Source organism: Mercenaria mercenaria, chromosome 6, assembly GCF_021730395.1.
Source record: "Mercenaria mercenaria strain notata chromosome 6, MADL_Memer_1, whole genome shotgun sequence".
Lineage (NCBI taxonomy): Eukaryota > Metazoa > Mollusca > Bivalvia > Venerida > Veneridae > Mercenaria > Mercenaria mercenaria.
Window position 1 is genome coordinate 30,874,605 of NC_069366.1, and position 19,884 is coordinate 30,894,488.

General features: G+C 37.0%; 1 protein-coding gene across 1 annotated transcript in view; it reads right to left on the reverse strand.

Moving 5' to 3' along the window:
* Positions 1 to 382: 382 nt before the first annotated feature.
* Positions 383 to 19,884, reverse strand: part of LOC123549265 (uncharacterized) — a 56,588-nt gene continuing 37,086 nt past the window's right edge. Inside the window, exons 3-13 of the mRNA XM_045337202.2 lie at positions 16,572 to 16,830; positions 15,158 to 15,342; positions 14,097 to 14,296; positions 11,578 to 11,746; positions 9,980 to 10,009; positions 9,095 to 9,259; positions 8,336 to 8,545; positions 7,862 to 8,002; positions 2,130 to 2,186; positions 1,540 to 1,671; positions 383 to 541 (exon numbers count right to left, since the gene is read on the reverse strand). Of these exons, the coding sequence (XP_045193137.2) occupies positions 423 to 541; positions 1,540 to 1,671; positions 2,130 to 2,186; positions 7,862 to 8,002; positions 8,336 to 8,545; positions 9,095 to 9,259; positions 9,980 to 10,009; positions 11,578 to 11,746; positions 14,097 to 14,296; positions 15,158 to 15,342; positions 16,572 to 16,830 (1,667 nt within the window). The 3' untranslated portion in view covers positions 383 to 422. The remainder of the gene's footprint in view (positions 542 to 1,539; positions 1,672 to 2,129; positions 2,187 to 7,861; positions 8,003 to 8,335; positions 8,546 to 9,094; positions 9,260 to 9,979; positions 10,010 to 11,577; positions 11,747 to 14,096; positions 14,297 to 15,157; positions 15,343 to 16,571; positions 16,831 to 19,884) is intronic.

A 19,884-nucleotide genomic window follows, 5' to 3' on the forward strand; every position in this document is an offset into this window, starting at 1 on the left:
GTCTGGCTACCGACTAGATAATCTTTTTTTTTATTTTAGAAAAAAAACTCTGTAAAAAAATTCTGACTTCATCATCTTGGCTCTGCATGATTATCGTACGTTTTGAGAAGACAAGGGGCATAATTATATAAAATTTGAATAGCCTCAGGAGTTATCTCCTTTGAACAAAACATACGGTCTGAACACAGCCTAGTCAAATTCTTAAATGGCTACACGGCTGCTTTAATATTTTAAAGCATCGCAAAATGACCAAGAGTGCATTAAGACTGTTCTAGTCCAGGGCAATACAATGAAGCAGTGTTGTTCCGTAGGAATAAAGGTAGGTCAGACATACTGTAGTCATGTATATGTCTTTTTTTATAACAGGAAACGCAAATTATTAACAAAATAATTTATTCATAAATAAATACTATAAACAAGTACTACAAGGCAGAAAATTGAGAAATCATAAAACTGAATGCTGATAATCTAAGCACATAAACGAAAACTGGAAATGTATTTGAATTCATTCTCGTAGCTGCACCACGCAATATGTACAAACCTGAAAATAGACGATAGAAATAATAGACATGTAAAGTTAGTAAAACATAAACGCAAACAGTTTTACAGTATTTTCAAACTGATGCTCGAACGAAAATATTTACATGTAACATACCTAGAAATGATATAACTTTGATGTATGAAAATGTAAATCGATCAAAGTTTATTTAATAATGCCTAGCCCGATATTTTGAGAAAAATATTCAAACAATACCGAATCAAAGAAAGAAAGGGTTGTTTTACATGAAAACTGAATAGCGTATAAAACATGTATATTACTGTACAAAACAATCGTCAATTTATTGATATATACGCTGAATTAAGAAAAAGGACTGCATAAAGAGGCCACAATTTCGGACAGTTCAGCGCCTTTAAAAACTAACCATTTTCAAAGAAATGTTACATATCTTTCTTTTGATGCATTTTCAATAATGTTCCAGTGCTGAAATTTCTCACAACCAGGTTTTCAGTAATTGTTTATTTTCATTTCGATACAAATGGCATTCCTTTTTAAAGGGGGACAACTTTTTGAAAATATTTTTAGTATGACAGTTCGGACATGTAATGGGTAGGTAAATTGTTGGCCAAGATGGTGTTCATCTATCAAATATTTCTGTGTTTTGATGATGTACTCCTAAACCTAAAGGAGAGGTAATAAAAACTATTGAACTCAATTAAACTAAAATACTACGCTGAATAAACAATTAAATTAATTCTAAAGATATGAAAACTGTCACAATAAAGTAATAACAGTAACTGTTGATGTTCCTGTCTTTATTTGCATATCTCAGCTGTGCAGCAAATTTAATAAACATCCGAGTTTTGAAAATATTTTGCCAATGTCACATAGATACACACTCCGGACAACAAGCATTTATTACCACACATTGTCGCGTGATTGCTTCAAAACATTTTTGTTGAAACTAACAGATTTATCTTTTTTCCTATAAATCATAAAAAAAATATTTTTTCTAGACAAGGGAGATAATCATTACTTACTGCAACTTGTCTCGTCTGACCTATCATTGCAGTGATCTACCTTATCACAGAGAAGTTTGGGATCTATACAACCCGAGTCGTCATGGCAACGGAATAAACCAAAACAAGCGTCCTCCGTCGTTGTTTTTGGTGCTGAATAAAATTGAATCATAAAAATGTGAAAGAATGAGTTATGTAGCAATCTTGTATTTCTCATGGCCATAGCTCTAGGTACTGAAACACGCCTTATCTCACTGTAGGTAGCTGCGTATTTCACTTGGCGGTCCTTAAAATGGCGCATGATATGTAATTAAGTTCATACATGTAATGTATTTGTATACATTGTAGTTATCAAGACACTCGGAATCACGTTGGTTTTTATGGGTGTTATAAATGATTCATTATCGTGACTTTGTTAAAAACTCTTTATCAAAACTTGAAAACAGTAGATAATTTCCTTCATTTACAAAAGGTTATAGTTTCAATTTTCAAAAACTGTGCTTGCATTGATAAGAGATTCATAAAACGTGTTTCAACTTTCAACTTCCATTGTGCATTGTTAATTTGCAGATTCAGGTAAAATTAGGTTATTTTGAAATCGGCTTGCTTACCTATAGTAATAATAGCATTTCGTTTTGGTTCGTCCCATGTCCATAACCAATCGGATTCTAGAAAAAAAGAGAGATTGAAATTACTTAAAGGTGAACACAAATAAGAGAGCAGACATTTGGTATTATTCTAAAACTGCCGTTTTATTATATGTATCACTGCAAATTATACTGAGAACATTGCCAAAATGTAGGAAAATAGTTTCGAAAAAACATTTACGAAAATATTCCTTAAAATTGGGTTAAGTGGCCACCGCTATTTTTCAGAAATAGCCTGTCATAACCTGGATGGCAGTATGGTTTCTGTTGGCAGTCATCGACAGACTGATGTTCTGGTACAGTTGCCACAGTGGCTCGGCGGATGACCCTGCCCGGAAAGGACAACGGCGAGGCACCCAGCCCAAGTGTGGGAACGGCGGAGACTCGGACGCCGCAAAGAGACGAGTTAGGGCGTCAGCTAGGACAGGCGGTCCTGTAAAACACTTTTGTTTCACAATATGGCTAGATGTACATCAAAATCTCACACAGGCGGTACCGGTAGCAGTCATAGGTCTGCCGGTGGCGTCTCGGGCTTGGCTGACTCTCGGGTGCGGGAGGCTGGGTCCGGCCATCGTGGCGAATCCAACGAGCACCCGACCAAGTTCAGGGCAGCAACTTGGAATGTGGGTACCCTGAAGAAGAGAGGCAGTGAGGTGGTGGAGACTCTGACCCGGAGAAGAGTGGACCTCTGCTGTGTGCAAGAGCATAGATGGGCTGGCAGTCTTTCAGCGAATCAGACCCGCCAAATCAAAGGAAAGGACTCTATATACAAGTTCTTCTGGAGTGGAAATGATAGGGGTCTAGGAGGTGCTGGAATTCTGTTGGCTGAGAAATGTGTTTGACGTTCAGCGTGTTTCCGATAGAATCATTCTCATGAGACTTGTCATAGGCAAGGTTGTCTTCACCTTCCTATCCGTGTACGCACCACAGTCCGGGCTATCTGAAACTGAGAAAGAGCGCTTCTATGGCCAGCTACAAGGAGTTGTCACCAAAATCCCTGCATCAGAGATTCTTGTTCCATCGGGGGACTGGAATGGCCATGTAGGTGCTAAAGGTCAAGGTTTTGAGGAAGTTCATGGTGGTCGAGGATTTGGTATCCGTAAGACCGAAGGAGAGAGAGTGTTGGAGTTTGCCTTAGCAAATGATCTGGTTATTGGCAACACCTGCTTTATTAAGAGAGACAGTCACCTTATCACATACTGTTCAAGTAATCACAGAACACGGATAGACTACATACTCTACTGCAAGAGTTTCCGCAAATCAGTTCAAAATGTGAAGGTCGTCCCAATTGAGGAATGCGTCCAACAACATAACCTGGTTGTTTGTGACTTCACAGTTAGCATCCCCACAGCTAAAAAGCGCAAATTCATTCCACGTATCCGTACCTGGAAGCTTAGGGATCAAGCCGTGGCAAATGAATTCCATGCTACCTTCAAGGACAAAGTAACTGATGATGCAAACATGGATTCTGTTGGTTCTGTGGAAGATGTGTGGGCAAGATTCAAAAACCCACTTCTTGAAACAGCCTCTGAAGTGTGTGGTCTTTCTAAAAACCACAGGTGGAAAAGGGAAACCTGGTGGTGGGACGATAGGGTTGAAGATGCGGTCAAGGCGAAGCGGGTTAGCTTTAAGACATATAAAGCTCTGGTTAAAGCAGGCAACAAAACCGAGGCAACAAAGGCTAAGGCTGCCTACAATGAGGCCAAGCGGGCAGCAAAACATGCGGTTTGGCATGCAAAGTCAGAAGCTGAGAATGAGCAGTTCGCTTACATCTCTCCGAATGATAGCAGCATCTTCAAAGTTGCAAAACAAATGGACAGGACAAATCAGGATGTTGTGGGTGAAAAGTGTGTTAAGAATGATGCGGGAGAACTATCTCTGAATGATGAGGACAAGATGAAGGCCTGGGTTGAACACTATGCTAGACTTCTGAATGTTGAGTTCGAGTGGCCGAGTGACCTACTTCCTAAGGTTGATCCAGTGGAGGGTCCACCCCCACCTGTCACCATGGATATTATCCGCAAGGCTCTCAGCAAGATGAAGTGTGGCAAAGCTGCAGGCCCCTCGGGCATCATAGCTGAGATGTTGAAGGCTGCAGGTGAGGAGGGCATAGATTTGTTAAGAAAGCTGGCGGAAGTTGTCTTTAGTAGTGGTGTGATCCCCAAGGATTGGCGAGAGAGCTACATCCTGAACCTCTACAAGGGTAAAGGTGATGCCCTCGACCGAGGTAATTATCGAGGCCTTAAGCTCACCGACCAGGTTATGAAGTTACTGGAGCGTGTGTTGGACAGTTTCATCCGTGGTATGGTGGACATTGACTCTATGCAGTTTGGCTTTGTGCCAGGCCGAGGTACAACAGATGCTATCTTCATCCTACGCCAGCTACAGGAGAAGTACATAGCTGCAAACAAGCCACTTTATATCGCGTTTGTCGACTTGGAGAAGGCCTTCGATCGTGTACCAAGGAAAGTCCTCTGGTGGGCACTGAGGAGTCTGGGTGTTGAGGAATGGGCTGTTCGTGTCATTCAGGGTATGTACTCTGATGTAAGAAGCCGTGTACGAGTCAACGGGCAGTACAGCGAGGAGTTCGGAGTTGAAGTTGGAGTTCATCAGGGATCTGTCCTCAGTCCCCTACTTTTCATCCTCGTACTGGAGGCTCTGTCACGCGAGTTCCGCACAGGTGTGCCTTGGGAGCTCCTGTATGCAGACGACCTAGCTGTGATCGCCGATTCACTGGAGGAATGTGTCACTAAGCTGAAGGCGTGGAAGAATGGTATGGAAGACAAGGGTCTGAGAGTGAACATGAAGAAGACCAAGTTTATGATCTCTGGCTCTGGTCTGGATCTTCTGCAAGACTCCGGTGCTTTTCCTTGCGCGGTCTGTCGGAGTGGTGTTGGGGTAAACTCCATCGAATGTTCCAAGTGCAGACATTGGGTTCACAAGAAGTGCAGTGGCATCATTGGAAGACTGAGCGCCAATCCATCATACGTATGTCCTAGATGCTGTGGCCAGGCAAGGCCAGTTGATGGTAGACCAGTCACTCAAGTAGATGTGGATGGTACTCTGCTTGACGTGGAAGCCGGTTTCTGCTATCTTGGCGACATGCTGTGTGCTGGTGGAGGCTGTGAACTTGCCATCATTTCCAGATGTTGTACTGCCTGGGGAAAATTCAAGAAACTCCTGCCAATTCTGACTTCCAAGCATGTATCCCTCAAGACTCGTGGAAAAGTGTTCAATGCCTGTGTCCGTTCTGCCCTACTGCATGGTAGTGAAACGTGGGCGCCTTCTGCTCCAGACTTACAGCGGCTCCGTCGAAACGACAGGTCAATGATCCGATGGATCTGTGGCATCAAACCCAATGACGACGTACCCATAGCAGCACTGTACGCAAAGCTGGGGTTACATGAGGTGACAGAGGCTATTCGTACCAGACGCCTGAGGTGGTATGGCCATGTCATTCGTGCATCATCATGCATCAACTCAATCTTGAGTATGTCCATACCAAACTCCAAAGGACGTGGGAGACCTAAAACGACCTGGTTGGAATGTGTCAAGCGGGACTTGAAGGCTTACAACCTTGACAGCTTTGACCCACATGACAGAGAAGCATGGAGACTGGGTGTTAAACAATCTAGCCACCTGCTGCCTACCCTAGTTACTGGGACACCCGCAGCAGTCGACAAATAAACACAGGATATGATGATGATGATGATGATGAATATATATCATAAAAGACAGTTTATTCATACTATGTATACAAACGAAATTTAAGTGTACATTATCATATATCACAGGTTTCTGCGGTTTATAAATGTATACGCAAAGATACTGTACTGAACAAGTGAAGTCCACTACTTGAAGGCACCTAATTTTCTCTACTGCAGTATAACATAATGAACTGATATCTGCCAATGATGTATAAACAATATTGTACTTTATATACAATATAATACAACAAAGCACTTGGATTAAAATTTGCATATATAAAAACATACAGTTGTTTTCATTTGGAATTTTTTGGCCGATTATACAAAAGGTTATAAAAGTTATTTATAGTAACAACAAAGTGAAATTAACCCTAAAAATCTATATAATACGAGTCCACAAGAAACTCTTTACCAGGTAGAGACAGATCAAAATACACCTAAAAATTGGATGTACCATGCATGTTGTACCACAGAAAAATGGTCTCGATTTTTCCCTACGGCTAGTAATAAAAAAGTTACAATATAATCTATTTGTAGTAACAACAAAGGGACGTAATTCTAAAAAAAAAGGTGTGCCTCACGGTGGTAAAAATTTGTCCCAAGTTACATCAAAATTCCTCCATGCATGAAGGAGAAATGCTCCGGACAAAGTCATTCTTGAATTTGACCTTTGACCTCTAAGTATGGCCTTGACCTTAGATCTAGGGACTTGGTTCTGGCGCAAGACAATTCGTCTCATGGTGGTGAACATTTGTGCCAAGTTACATTAAAATCCCTCCATGCATAAAGAAGAAATGCTCCAGACAAAGTCATTCTTGAATTTGACCTTTGACCTCTAAGTATGACCTGGACCTTAGATCTAGGGCCGGGGCTTTGCGCACAACATGTTGTCTCATCCAGGGGTATGTTTGTGCCAACTGATACTTAAATCCTGTTTTGCATGACAAAGTTATAGACCGGACAGGAAAAAAATCCTATTGACCTTTGATCTCAAAGTGTGACCTTGACCTTTAAGCTAGGGTTCCGGGTGTTGTGCATAACACGTCGTCTCATCATGGGGAACATTTATGCCAAGTAATATTGTAATCCCTTGATGGATGACAGAGTTCTGGACCGGACAGGAAAACACCATATTGACATTTGGCCTCCAATTGTGACCTTGACCTTTGAGCTAGGGTCCGGGTCTTGCGCGTGACGTGCTGTCTCATCATGGGGAACATTTGTGCCAAGTAATATCAAAATCCCTTCATAGATGACAAAGTTATAGACCGGACAGGAAAAAAAGCCCTGTTGACATTTGACCTCCAATTGAGACTTTGACCTTTGAGCTAGGGGTGCGGGTTTTGCGCATGACACGTCGTCTCATCATGGGGAACATTTGTGCCAAGTAATGTTGAAATCCCTTCATGAATAACAGAGTTATAGACCGGAGACGAAACAGACCCTGTTCATGCCATGTTAACATTTGACTGCTAAGTGTGACCTTGACCTCTGAGCTAGGGGTCTGAAAGTTGTGCACGACACATCGTCTTATTATGAGGTACAATTGTGCCAAGTGATATTAAAATCCCTTCATGGATGGGAGAGTTATGGACCGGACAGGAAAAAAGCCCTGTTGACCTTTGACCTCCAATTGTGACCTTGACCTTTAAGCTAGGGGTCCGTGTTTTGTACATGACACGTCGTCTCATCATGGGGAACATTTGTGCCAAGTAATATTAAAATCCCTTAATGGATAAAAGATGTATGGACCGGACACGAAATTGCGGACGGACGGAATGACGGAAAAGCGCATTCCTATAGTCCCCGAAACTGGTTTTCAACCAGTAGGGGACTAATAAAATATACCCTATATCCCTTAACAGTAACTGTATCTAAATGCATTTACGACTTCATGTGGTATTTTGTAAATACCTTTTTAGTAAAAATTAGTTAATTTTTTTTTGACAATCCAAATCATAAACAATCCGAAATTTATTATAGTCTTACCAAATGATTCGGTTTTAGTACAAACTAAAACAGGGTTTTCATCTGAATTATCGCCACAATGATCAACGCCATCACAAATTAAGTCATCATGGATGCACCACATATTCTCACACATAAATCCCGCAGACGAGGGGCATCCAACTGAAATGATACGAAAATTCGCTTCGTTAGTTTAGAGTTAATTCCCTTGATTAAATTTACATATCTCCTTTCCAGTCAAAGGTCGGAAAAAACACAGCAAAGCTTACAATATTGTTACATTGTTTTACATGAGTTATACATGTATACATTAGTGGGAGTAATTTAATGTTTTGTAACTCTTACATCTTAGTATTGATTTGAACCCTTGACCTGTATAAGACATTTTTTTATCAAATTTTGTGTTTCCAACTGCATACTGTAGTCACACAGTAATGTGTAAAAATAGTTTTTCTTAATTGAAAAAGATTTAAATCGAAAATTCGAGACACTCACTTCCTGTTCTATTACTGACTGCAGTGTATACAATCTTTAACTTGTCCGCCATATTGAAAACCCCTCGTAGGCGGATATAAAGTCCGTCCCCGGAACTGTACAGAATATCACCAGCCGTAAAATTTTCAGACGTATATCTTGCTATTACATTGCCCAGAGATGTTACACCGTCATAAATCTCTAGTGAATTGATTCCTGCTTCAAGCCAACCTGTAAATAAAAAGTCGTGTTTTAATATCTAGTATCATTCAGTGTTCCATATTTAAAGTTTAGCACTGCAAAATGAATTTCTAGAGTTTCTCATTGGTCTGAAGTCAGCGTATATAGAACCGTTTATACTGTGAATATTTTCTTCCCTTTTGAACTCATTCTCCAATTCGGTAAATAAAGAAAACAGTATGATCGTTAGGCAAGTCTAATTTTGAGTTTTCAATAGTAAGGAAATAACGGCATATTTCTTTACCGGTTTCCCATATTTTCCCTATTTAACACGAAATGTATTTTAAATAAAAATTAAAGTTTCTGTTAATATCGTTGTCAATTCTAAGAACATAGCAATAACGAGCTGAAATTATCCTGCATACTCGAACTTCGTTTAATATGAACACACATAAAACAACAAGGCGCATAATGGAGGATTTAAAATTGTTCCGAGATTGTGTTTACTCTATTGAACATTTTCCATACTTTCATTCAACACAACAATTATTCTCGCTTATTCTATATATATATTTCATAATACAAATTATAAATACTGACCTTTCCCTAAATTTATTTCAGCCAATCGTAATATCACCCCATCAGGAAAGTTGGCAATGTATCGTTTTATTGTCCATACACAATCGTACCATTGGGGTAATTCCATCGGGTCTGTGCTGAATTCAATGACACCGCCAGTTTTTAATAAAAATGATTCGCTGCAATCTGCAGAAGAATAATGGAAATGCCGTTGATTGGACAACGCAAAGTCACGCAAAGCTTTAAAAATTCAGCCGTTTTATAGTGTTTGTATTAACAGTATCTCGACTGTTTAACGCATTGTCTACGTTTAAAAATGCATTAAAGACCCACCACAGAATAACTGTATCCTTTTGTGTTTCCTTTATGGTAACCATACATGATTTTCATAAACAAATTGAAGAAAAGTATCCGGCTACAGATTGACAGCGGTATATATTAGGTCAAGACAATGTGTTTATTGTAAAAAAACATTTTACCGAGTTAATGTAGCAGTATGCACAGTACTTGCTGTATATTTAGTAAATCTTGACCACACTTTGTTTCATATAATTTATGTTTTAAAACTATACAGAAAAGAGATTAGCAGATAAAGTTGTGAAAATATACTAATTCAGGGCCTAAACCGCCCATCTGTCATCTTGTAGTATGGCTGAATTATACCTGTATTATCAGAATTTTCAGGAAGGAGGTCACCAGGTTGTCGTGGGTCTTTAACATAAATTCTGGTTGTTTAGGTGTTTTCTTTTCAATATTTCCCCATGTGTTTTCTTTTCAATATTTCCCAATGTTAAGAAATGTCTAGAGGTAAAGATGCATCTCATTCGGCTGTGTCTAATTCTAAGAAAAATCCCTATAACGTTACGACGTTTACAATGCACTGATTAGAAATAATTAAATTATTACCTGTTCTAGGTCTTTGTGTCCATTTTTCATCTACAATTACAAAACAAAAACATGTTAGACCATGGATTTAAAGTTTACATTTGAAGGTGGTCTTACCCCCAAAAAGACAATATCGCACCAATACGTGTAATATTGCAAAATCTACTAAAAAGAGTTGTCAAAGGAGACAGCTCGCTTGATTATTTCTAATGCTTATTGTTAAAATAAGGAACATCTGTGGAAACTACAGCTATCCGCAATGAAGTGATTAACAATGATGTTGAAGAGCAGTTGAATGAATCTATTCCATTTAGAGTGGGAGTGCATCAAAACTTGAACTCGAATTTCAAAGTAAAAAAGGGTCAAAAGTCATGAAATATTTGGGCCAAAGTTATGAACATTTTTGTCGTTGACTGTGATTTCGGTGACGATATATGACAATTAATTCAAGTATAAAGCAAATCTATTGGAAAGAAATTTAGAAACGGACATAATTCATGGCATATCGGTTATGTGCGATTATTACGGACATATTAGGATATAGTGATAATATGAATGAAATGTTTGAAGTTTGAATCAAACCTGCATAGTAATAACAGAGATAGAGTGGATTTGTATAAAAAATCTAGCATAAATTTCTAACAGTGAACATAATTCACGAAATATTGGCGCTAGAGTTTGGGTCTTTTTTCCAATGATCACGTGCTGATATTAAGGAACACCTATTTTGAAAAAAAAGGCAAAAGAAAATTAGAAAATATGTTGTAAAAACGTCTTTAATGGCATTTCTGTCTGAACAGAAAAAAATATATTTCAATAGATCTTAAGTGTCTCACGCACGCATTAAACCAGATTTTCAAGTTTTCTTACGTCTTTTTTAGAAATTCGTACTCCTTTCATCTCTGATCCTTTATATTGATAAGGCATAACTGCTGCACATCTAATGAAAGACGTCTGTTAAACTGTACATCACTGTTTATGATGATTATTTCATTATATCATTTATTTTTGTGGACTATTTTGCAGCTTTGCTTTCTTCATCTGAATAGTTTTTTACGCAATAAAGACACTTGAAAGCAGTCTTATTCTCTCTCTACATACTTCTCTGGCATCTAGCTGTAAAATTAATGTTTAATGTGTTTTTCTTGTCGTTTTTGACGGGTTTAATGTCACACCTGACATAATTATATGGCGACTTTCGAGCTTTTGATGGTGGGGGAAGATCCCAGGCGCCCCTCTGCATTATTTCATTACGGGCGGACAAATTAGTGAACCACCGACATTCAGTGAGCCAACTGGATGACTTCTTCGCATGAAAGAATTTTACAGCTCTAGTAAGGTTCCAAACCCACATCGGTGAGAGGGCAAAATATTTAACCTTTAGCCTGCTGGTGGCAAGTAAAAATCTGCCTTTGCGACCAGCGCAGACCAAGATCAGCCTGCATAAACATACAGGTTGATCATGGTCTGCACTGTTCGCTATTCAGTCAGTAATTGTTTAGTGGACACCCCTTTGAATAATAAATGGTACTGCCCAAATTGAATGCTGGACCAGTCCATTTTAGAAATTTAGCAGGGTACAGGTTAATGAAGAGTAATATTATGAAGATCCTACTCACCGGAAACAAATGTATAAGTTGCTCTAAAGCCTATATGATTGCAACAGGCTAGTCTGTCAAGTCCTGCATTGAATACCAGCACCAACGTGTTGCCATTGGACATGATTGTAGGACGTTTTCTGTGACCGTATATGGTTGCTCGATTTGGTCCCGACAAATCATCATATACCTAAATATTAATATAAAAAACATTTACCATCACGTAATAGATGAAATAAATGTGCATTTTCTATAATATATTGTTTTAAAATGAACTTTCTTAATTAGAAACATTTGAACTATAACAGTGTCAAGAATCCTTTCGCAGAATTAATAAATCAGTTTAATGTCCAATTATACTTGATAAAATTAACAACTTCAAGTTAAAATCCCCACCTTATATTTACCGATGTGATTTTTTTTGGCTTCTGAACTCGAACTACCTGTACATATGTTTGTTAGAAAAAAATAACCTTAAAACATTAATTATAAATTTTTGCGGTTTGAAAATAGACACATTTTGCAGTTGAAAAATAGACTATTTAATGGATATGTTAAGTTTATTGGTTTAGATAAGATATTTGTATACTTGCTTGATTTAATAGGGTATCATAGGTGTATGTAAATTGATGGGACTCAAACTAATGTATCAATTATTGATTAACTAATGTATCTTATACTGACAGACTAATGTATCTGATATTGACAGACTAATTTATCTAATATTGACAGACTAATGTATCTAATATTGACAGACTAATTTATCTGATATTGACAGACTAATGTATCTAATATTGACAGACAATGTATCTGATATTAACAGACTAATGTATCTAATATTGACAGGCCAATGTATCTTTCTCATTGTCGTCGACTACATGTATACATACTATGAACGGGCCAGATCTCAATGTATACTGGGATTATATTGAGCAGCTCCATGCCTTTTACATCCTGATGTATATCTGATCAATTATGGACAGGCAGATGTATCTGTATATTGTACAGGACATGAATTGTTCCTAGCGACTAATCATCATGATTCAGACCGATCAATGTATTCTCATCATTGATCAGGCTGATATGTACTCTCGAACTATTGTGCGACAGACTATGTATCTGATATTGACAGACTAATTTATCTAATATTGACAGACTAAGTATCTAATAATGACAGACCAATGTATCTGATATAAACAGACTAATGTATCTAATATTGACAGGCCAATGTATCTGATATTGACAGACAGACCAATGTATCTGATATTGACAGACCAATGTATCTAATATTGACAGACCAATGTATCTAATATTGACAGACCAATGTATCTGATATTGACAGACTAATATATCTAATATTGACAGACCAATGTATCTGATATTGACAGACTAATGTATCTAATATTGACAGACCAATGTATCTGATATTGACAGACTAATGTATCTGATATTGACAGACTAATTTATCTGATATTGACAGACTAATGTATCTGATATTGACAGACTAATGTATCTTATATTGAGAGATAAGGAAAAAGTTGTCTTTTATAATCATGTTGAATAATTTTATTGTTAAGGATAAAATTACTGCAGATCATATCCAAATTAAGATAAGATAAGATATTTTTATTATAGTCTCACTTTGCATAAAAAATATATAACATTCAAAGCAGTAGAAATAATTCTATGCAAACCTTTCTGACAAGTATGAGAGTGTTGAAAGGTGTTATATTTGATAAAATCATTTGTGCATATGCATAAGATTAAAAGAAATACACCTGCTAAAAACCATCTGTACTGGAGAAAATTATTTTTTTTTTACTTGTGCAGTTAATTCTAATTCTGTTTGTACATAGTCAAAACTGAATTGTTATAAAACATTATAATACCTTTACAAAACCTAACTGTCTAATAAGACGAAACTTTATTTGAACGTATCGTTTAACACAATATCGAGTTCCACCCTTAATAATACCGTTGAGGTCTTTTTTAAACTACCCGAAAATTTAAGCATTAAACGTTCTGAAGTTTCAAATTGATATCTTAGCTATAAAACGGATCAACTAGTACAACGAAACATGAATCAGAATCTAGGAATTTAAAGCCATTTTTGCAAAACGCATTCATCATTAAATAGAAGAAGTGTCAATGCACAAACAAAACATAACTCATCAGAATGAAAATTCAATTCTTATTAAAATCATTCATACGCAATGAATAATTATTCTATTCTTAATTATTTGAAATCTGCATAAGCTTTGATATCCCAGGGTGTAATTCCGTGGCTCTCATCATCAAAGCTAAAACATGATTAAGGAATGGAAAAAAAAAGAGTTTTATTTCTGAATTGAGTTCATTTATCGGAAATAAAACTTTTCACCAACACTAAAAATTTTAGATCTGCAAGTGTAAGTTCAGAAAATATAATTTTCATAGAAAATGAATCAGTCAAACAGGTCCAATAGCATATCTTGTTAAAAACAATGTTGAGTCCAGTGACTGATTTCTTAAGGCTACAACATTTTCAACAGAAAATTTACCTGAATATGACTTTTCTCAGCTAAATCCCAGTCATCAAACACTAGCCGTACATGTCCGTATGGATCTACATTTTGTATCATGTATGTAAATGTTTCTCCATTTAGGGCGTAGCCATGTGGGAAATTTGGTGACGTAATTGAGCCAGTTCCGGCGCTATAGAGAGGAGCTGTAATTGTTCCTGTTATCTTTTGGATTTTATCTGTAATATGAAAATATCTTTACAACTTATTATTCCGTCTCTTGAGAAGTGAACAGAACAGAAGACATGGGAGAGGTGCGAATAAATCCAAATATGACAAATGCAGTTTTTCGGCCCCTGTAACATTCGGCTAACAAATATTCATCGCAAAGCATAAAGCCCATTTTATGGGAAAATCCAGCCACGTGGTAAATAGTCAGCGTACCGCCCCTACAAATAAAGAAAATAGCGGATATGATTGCCGTCAAGTAAAACTGGCTACGTTTTCTTCATGGTAACCAAGTGTATATTGGGAGTTTCCGAATATATGCCTTTGCAGAGAGGTGCGCTATTCAGACCAATACTGAAAGTAGCATTTTCGCAGCTGATTCGGAGAACGAGGCAATCATACCTCTGCTCGATCTGCACAATCCCTAGAATTAGTCTTTAACTTTTTAAAGTTATTTCGTGAAAGCATTACTTCTATTTTGCTTAATTTGTCTTGCAGATATAAACACAACTGCGGATCAATTTTTCATTAATTTTGATAAAAACTGTCAAAATGAACCTAATTGTTTTTAGATGCCTATTGCTTGAAAGTTCCAAATATGGGCATTGCACGTTTACAAAATTATTGATTTCTTTCTGAACATGAAGCAAATAAAAATTCGCAAGAGAGACTGTAAAATCACATATTATTATTTTGTTGTCACTTACAAAACATAGTCTTTCCTCGTATCTGTTTTGTACACTATACGAGTTTTATATAAAAAATGCATTTAATCAAAATTAATCTACAAATATCGTGCGCATTTTTGCTCTTTCCTTTAGTTTAATTATTTGTGCTTTACATGATTAATTACAAATAACACAGCCACGTACCAATTACCTCGAACTGTATATAAAATCGTTTTCCATCTAAACTGGTACCATTTGACATACAGTGTTGAATTACTACACCAGAAGACATTGTTTCATACACAGACCCTTCCGCGTCAGAAAAGTAGTTCGTCTCTGTGGAACGATGATACGGCTGATCTACTTCAAATAATCGTAAATGGTCGCAACTGAAAAATAAGGTTATGACGTTATTATATGATGTCATTTAATTAATGCACCTTTGCATCCTAACATAGATCACTACCTTATTTCATTATTTTGATGGTAACATGTTGATCCTGATCGTCATTGGGTGGAAATTTAACCGCACATTGAATATTATTTTATGACTCGAAAATTCCGCTTATCTCATTGGTCGATAACATTGGGGTCCATAGAAAGTGATATTCACCACAAAAAGTGATATTCTTGTAAACAAACTTGAACGAGCAACTATTTTTCAAAACAACCTCATGCGCATTACTAAATATAGATATGTCAAACACCAGCCAACCATATTTGGTTTCTTTAAATGTGTAATCCAATCAACAGCCTCGTTACATTTCAATTAATGTGTGTATTGACTGTATGCAAACCTTTCTTCTCTTTTTAAGCGGACTCATAAATTAAACACTTACTGTAAAATAATATCGATGAATATCCAAGTCTATGGACCCTTTCAGCTCCACAAACCTGGATATTCATCTCATCATCATAAAATAGTTGTCTAATAGCCTAATGGGGATAATTCTCCTTAGGGCTATTATCGCAGCGGACGAGACGTTAACGAATCGAATATCTCAATAGATTCGAGGGGCGCCAACCCAAAAACCCAAACTTATTAGCGAATATCATCTGCCCAAAGCAAATTCCACAGTTGTGTAACAACCCTGCGAATGACTAATGGGGAAATAATGTATCTCGAGCGATATTTGAAAGCAAAAGTTTAGTTTGTTGCTCAGTTATAACGGCGAATCCACATTTCGCTAGCTTAATCAATATTCTCAGTTCCAATTTATTTATCTTAAAGTTAATATAAACTAAGCTAACCCAATTTTTAAGTCTCTCTGATATTTGGTATGAGTTTCGGACTCAACATTTAAAATGATATGAGCCGCACCATGAGAAAACCAACATAGTGCGTTTGCGACCAGCATGGTTCGCTAATGGTTTCTCTAATTGCAATAGGCTTTGAAAGCGAACAGCATGGATCCAGACCAGACTGCGCATCCATGCTGGTCGCAAATGCACTATGTTGGTTTTCTCATGGTGCGGCTGATATAATTTTTATGATAACTATAACTGTTAAAAAATACTGACATCGCAGTCAGAATAGTTGCACTAAAAGAGGCTCTAAACACGTTTCTAATGTTAGTCCAGCACCCATAATATTGCTCATGTTCTAGGTACTACTCACCCTGTCACACAAACACTCCTGATCTGTTGTACAACCAATGTCTTTTGGGACAAGCAATCCGGAAAAAGTAGTTCCACGAATTTCAATCGTATTTTGCACGTGCTGCACGCCTGAAGTTCAACGTTACACAGATGCCCATGATACACCTCTGTGGTATAATTGTTCGGGTATCCTGCCGAGGCGATATGACCATAGTCACCTTTCTCGACCTTGAGGGTGGCCCCTGTAGTTCTGTGACCTCTCTTGCAAAACGTAACTCCTAAAATGACATAACCAATTGTTATATTATTTTTTAACTCAATATTTATATTTTGCCTCATTTATTTTACTTTTTCAATTTTTATATAAAAAAAAATACATAACAACGATCTACCCAGTAGCCAATCCCAAGCAAGAAACAACCTATTTGTATTAAGGTAGGCCCTAAAGGCAGAATAACATTATCTATCAAACATGCTGCATGACTGTTAATATATTACCAGAAAAAGTGCCTATATTTTACGAATCATATATTTTTTACACTTATTGAATGACTTGCCGCTCAATAGTAAAAACTATCGCCCGAGTTCTGAAGAAGCGAGGGCTAATTATTTTTACTATCGATAGGCAAGCCATACAATAAGTGTTTTATTACATGGCATCAGATATAAATGGTCATACTTTTTGTCTCCAAGCTGTGACTTATAGATGAGCAAAATGTATTGTTGAACTAAACACTGGCCCACAGTACAAACTATCGACCGGCGATTTGTTTATCGAGCCACGACAAAATTTTGGTTTAAATCGTAAATTATTCTAACGTATACGGAGCACAATAAATTGATTCCATTTAATTATAATATTTAAAGCTCATAAAATAATGAAGCTTCTGCAAATTATTTTGCAGCTTTACTGCTCCTTAATCACTCAATGCCTTATAGTCAATTTACCTCCTTATGCCTTATAGTCAATTTACCTCCTTAGAATGTCGATTTTAATGTACCAAGTGGTGAATCATATTACGCTAAAATTATCAATTTAAATCGGAATTGTAAAAAGTATGATATAAGGAAACTTCATTGCTCACCAATTTCGAGAAGCACTTGTAAGACTCGTTGTTTCTAATGGACAAGCAACAATATTTATTCGGATAAACAGAAAACTAGTTTTCCTTTTTACATTGTTTAAGTTTTAAGTCCAGGTTTACATATAAGAAAATTAAGAGGACTAAATCTTATAAAAGAAAACTGAACAGCAAATAAAACATTATCATTTCATTGACATATGCCTCAGAATTCGCAGGACCACATTTTTATCTAATGCTTTAGTCTTAGCACTGTTAAACGCATACATTTTATGTATTTGCAAAGTCGGAGCCCTACAATTAAAAAGAAAACAAGAGGACCATGATGGTCCTGAATCGCTCACCTGTTCCCACATGACCCAGTTTCGAGTATGACGTCGTTTTTTCTATCATTTGACATAGTGACCTAGTTTTTGAGCTCATGTGACCCAGTTTTGAACTTGACCTAGATATCATCCAGATAAAAATTCTGACCAATTTTCATGAAAATCCGTTGAAAAATACGGCCTCTAGAGAGGTCAAAAGATTTTTCTAATTTTAAACCTACTGACCTAGTTTTTGACCGCAGTTGACCCAGTTTCAAACTTGACCTAGATATCATCAAGATGAACATTCAGACCAAATTTCATACAGATCCCATGAAAAGTATGGCCACTAGAGAGGTCACAAGGTTTTTTATATTATTTGACCTACTGACCTAGTTTTTCATGGCACGTAACTCAGTTTCAAACTTGACCTAGATATCATCAAGGTGAATATTCTGACCAATTTTCATGAAGATCCACTTCCACTCAAGGGTATGGCCTCTAGAGAGGTCACAAGGTTTTTCTATGTTAAGACCTACTGACCTAGTTTTTGATCGAAGTTGACCAAGTTTCAAACTTGACCTAGATATCATCAAGATAAACATTCAGACCAACTTTCATACAGATCCCATGAAAAATATGACCTCTAGAGAGATCACAAGGTTTTTTCATTATTTTACCTACTGACCTACTTTTTGACGACACGTGACCCACTTTCGAACTTGACCTAGATATCATCAAGATGAACATTCTGACCAATTTTATGAAGATCCATTCATAAGTATGGCCTCTAGAGAGGTCACAAGGTTTTTCTATTTTTAGACCTTCTGACCTAGTTTTTGAACACACATGACCCAGTTTCAAACCTGACCTAGATATCATCAAGGTGAAAATTCAGACCAACTTTCATACAGATCCCATGAAAGATATGGCGTTTAGAGAGGTCACAATGTTTTTCTATTATCTGACCTACTGACCTAGCTTTCGATGGCATGTAACCCAGTTTCAAACCTGACCTAGATATCATCAAGGTGAACATTCTGACCAATTTTCATGAAGATCTTCTGAAATATATGGCTTCTAGAGAGGTCACAAGGTTAAACTATTTTTAGACCTACTGACCTAGTTTTTGACCGCACATGACCCAGTTTCAAAAGTTACCTAGATATCACCAAGTTGAATATTCTGACCAATTTTCATAAAGACCCCATGAAAAATGTGATCTCTAGAGTGGTCACAAGCAAAAGTTTACGCACGAACGCACGCACGGACGGACGACGGACGCTGCGCGATCACAAAAGCTCACCTTGTCACTTTGTGACAGGTGAGCTAAAAATCGATGATTTTTATATTCTTTTCTTCCGAGTACGCCATATGTAATTTTGACAGATTGCCATTTGTAATTAAATATAAGGGAAACAACTCTTGTTAAGAAATGAATATAAAGCCTTTTATGAAATCTGAATGGTTCATCTATAAAATGAGAATATAGATCGTAAAAGACCGTGAAATATACGATATAAAAATTTTTATATGAAAATATGGAAAACAGGGGTTGTCACTGTGCAACCTTTAGCGCAACTGACATGCTGTTACGGACTGAATCTTTCCTTTGGATGAAGTTGAATAGTTGCGGATGGTATCGGACACTTCGCTTAATCGAAACATATTAGCTGTGAAAATGTTTTCAACTGGTTAAAAGCGAAAATGTCGGTTTCTACCTAAAAGAAAGGCAGATGCAATGGAAACAGAGATGCCTGATCAGTGTTTACATGATAGAAGAAGAAAAGTAAAGATATGGTTGTTATTGTTTATTTTTATGCAAGATGTATGCATGTGATAATGAGTTTATTTATAGTGTTGTTTTATGTGTAGGAAATCATATTTAACTGTACAGGTTGTCAGAGATAAACAAAATAAAAAAAATGTGCAAATGTCTTTTCTT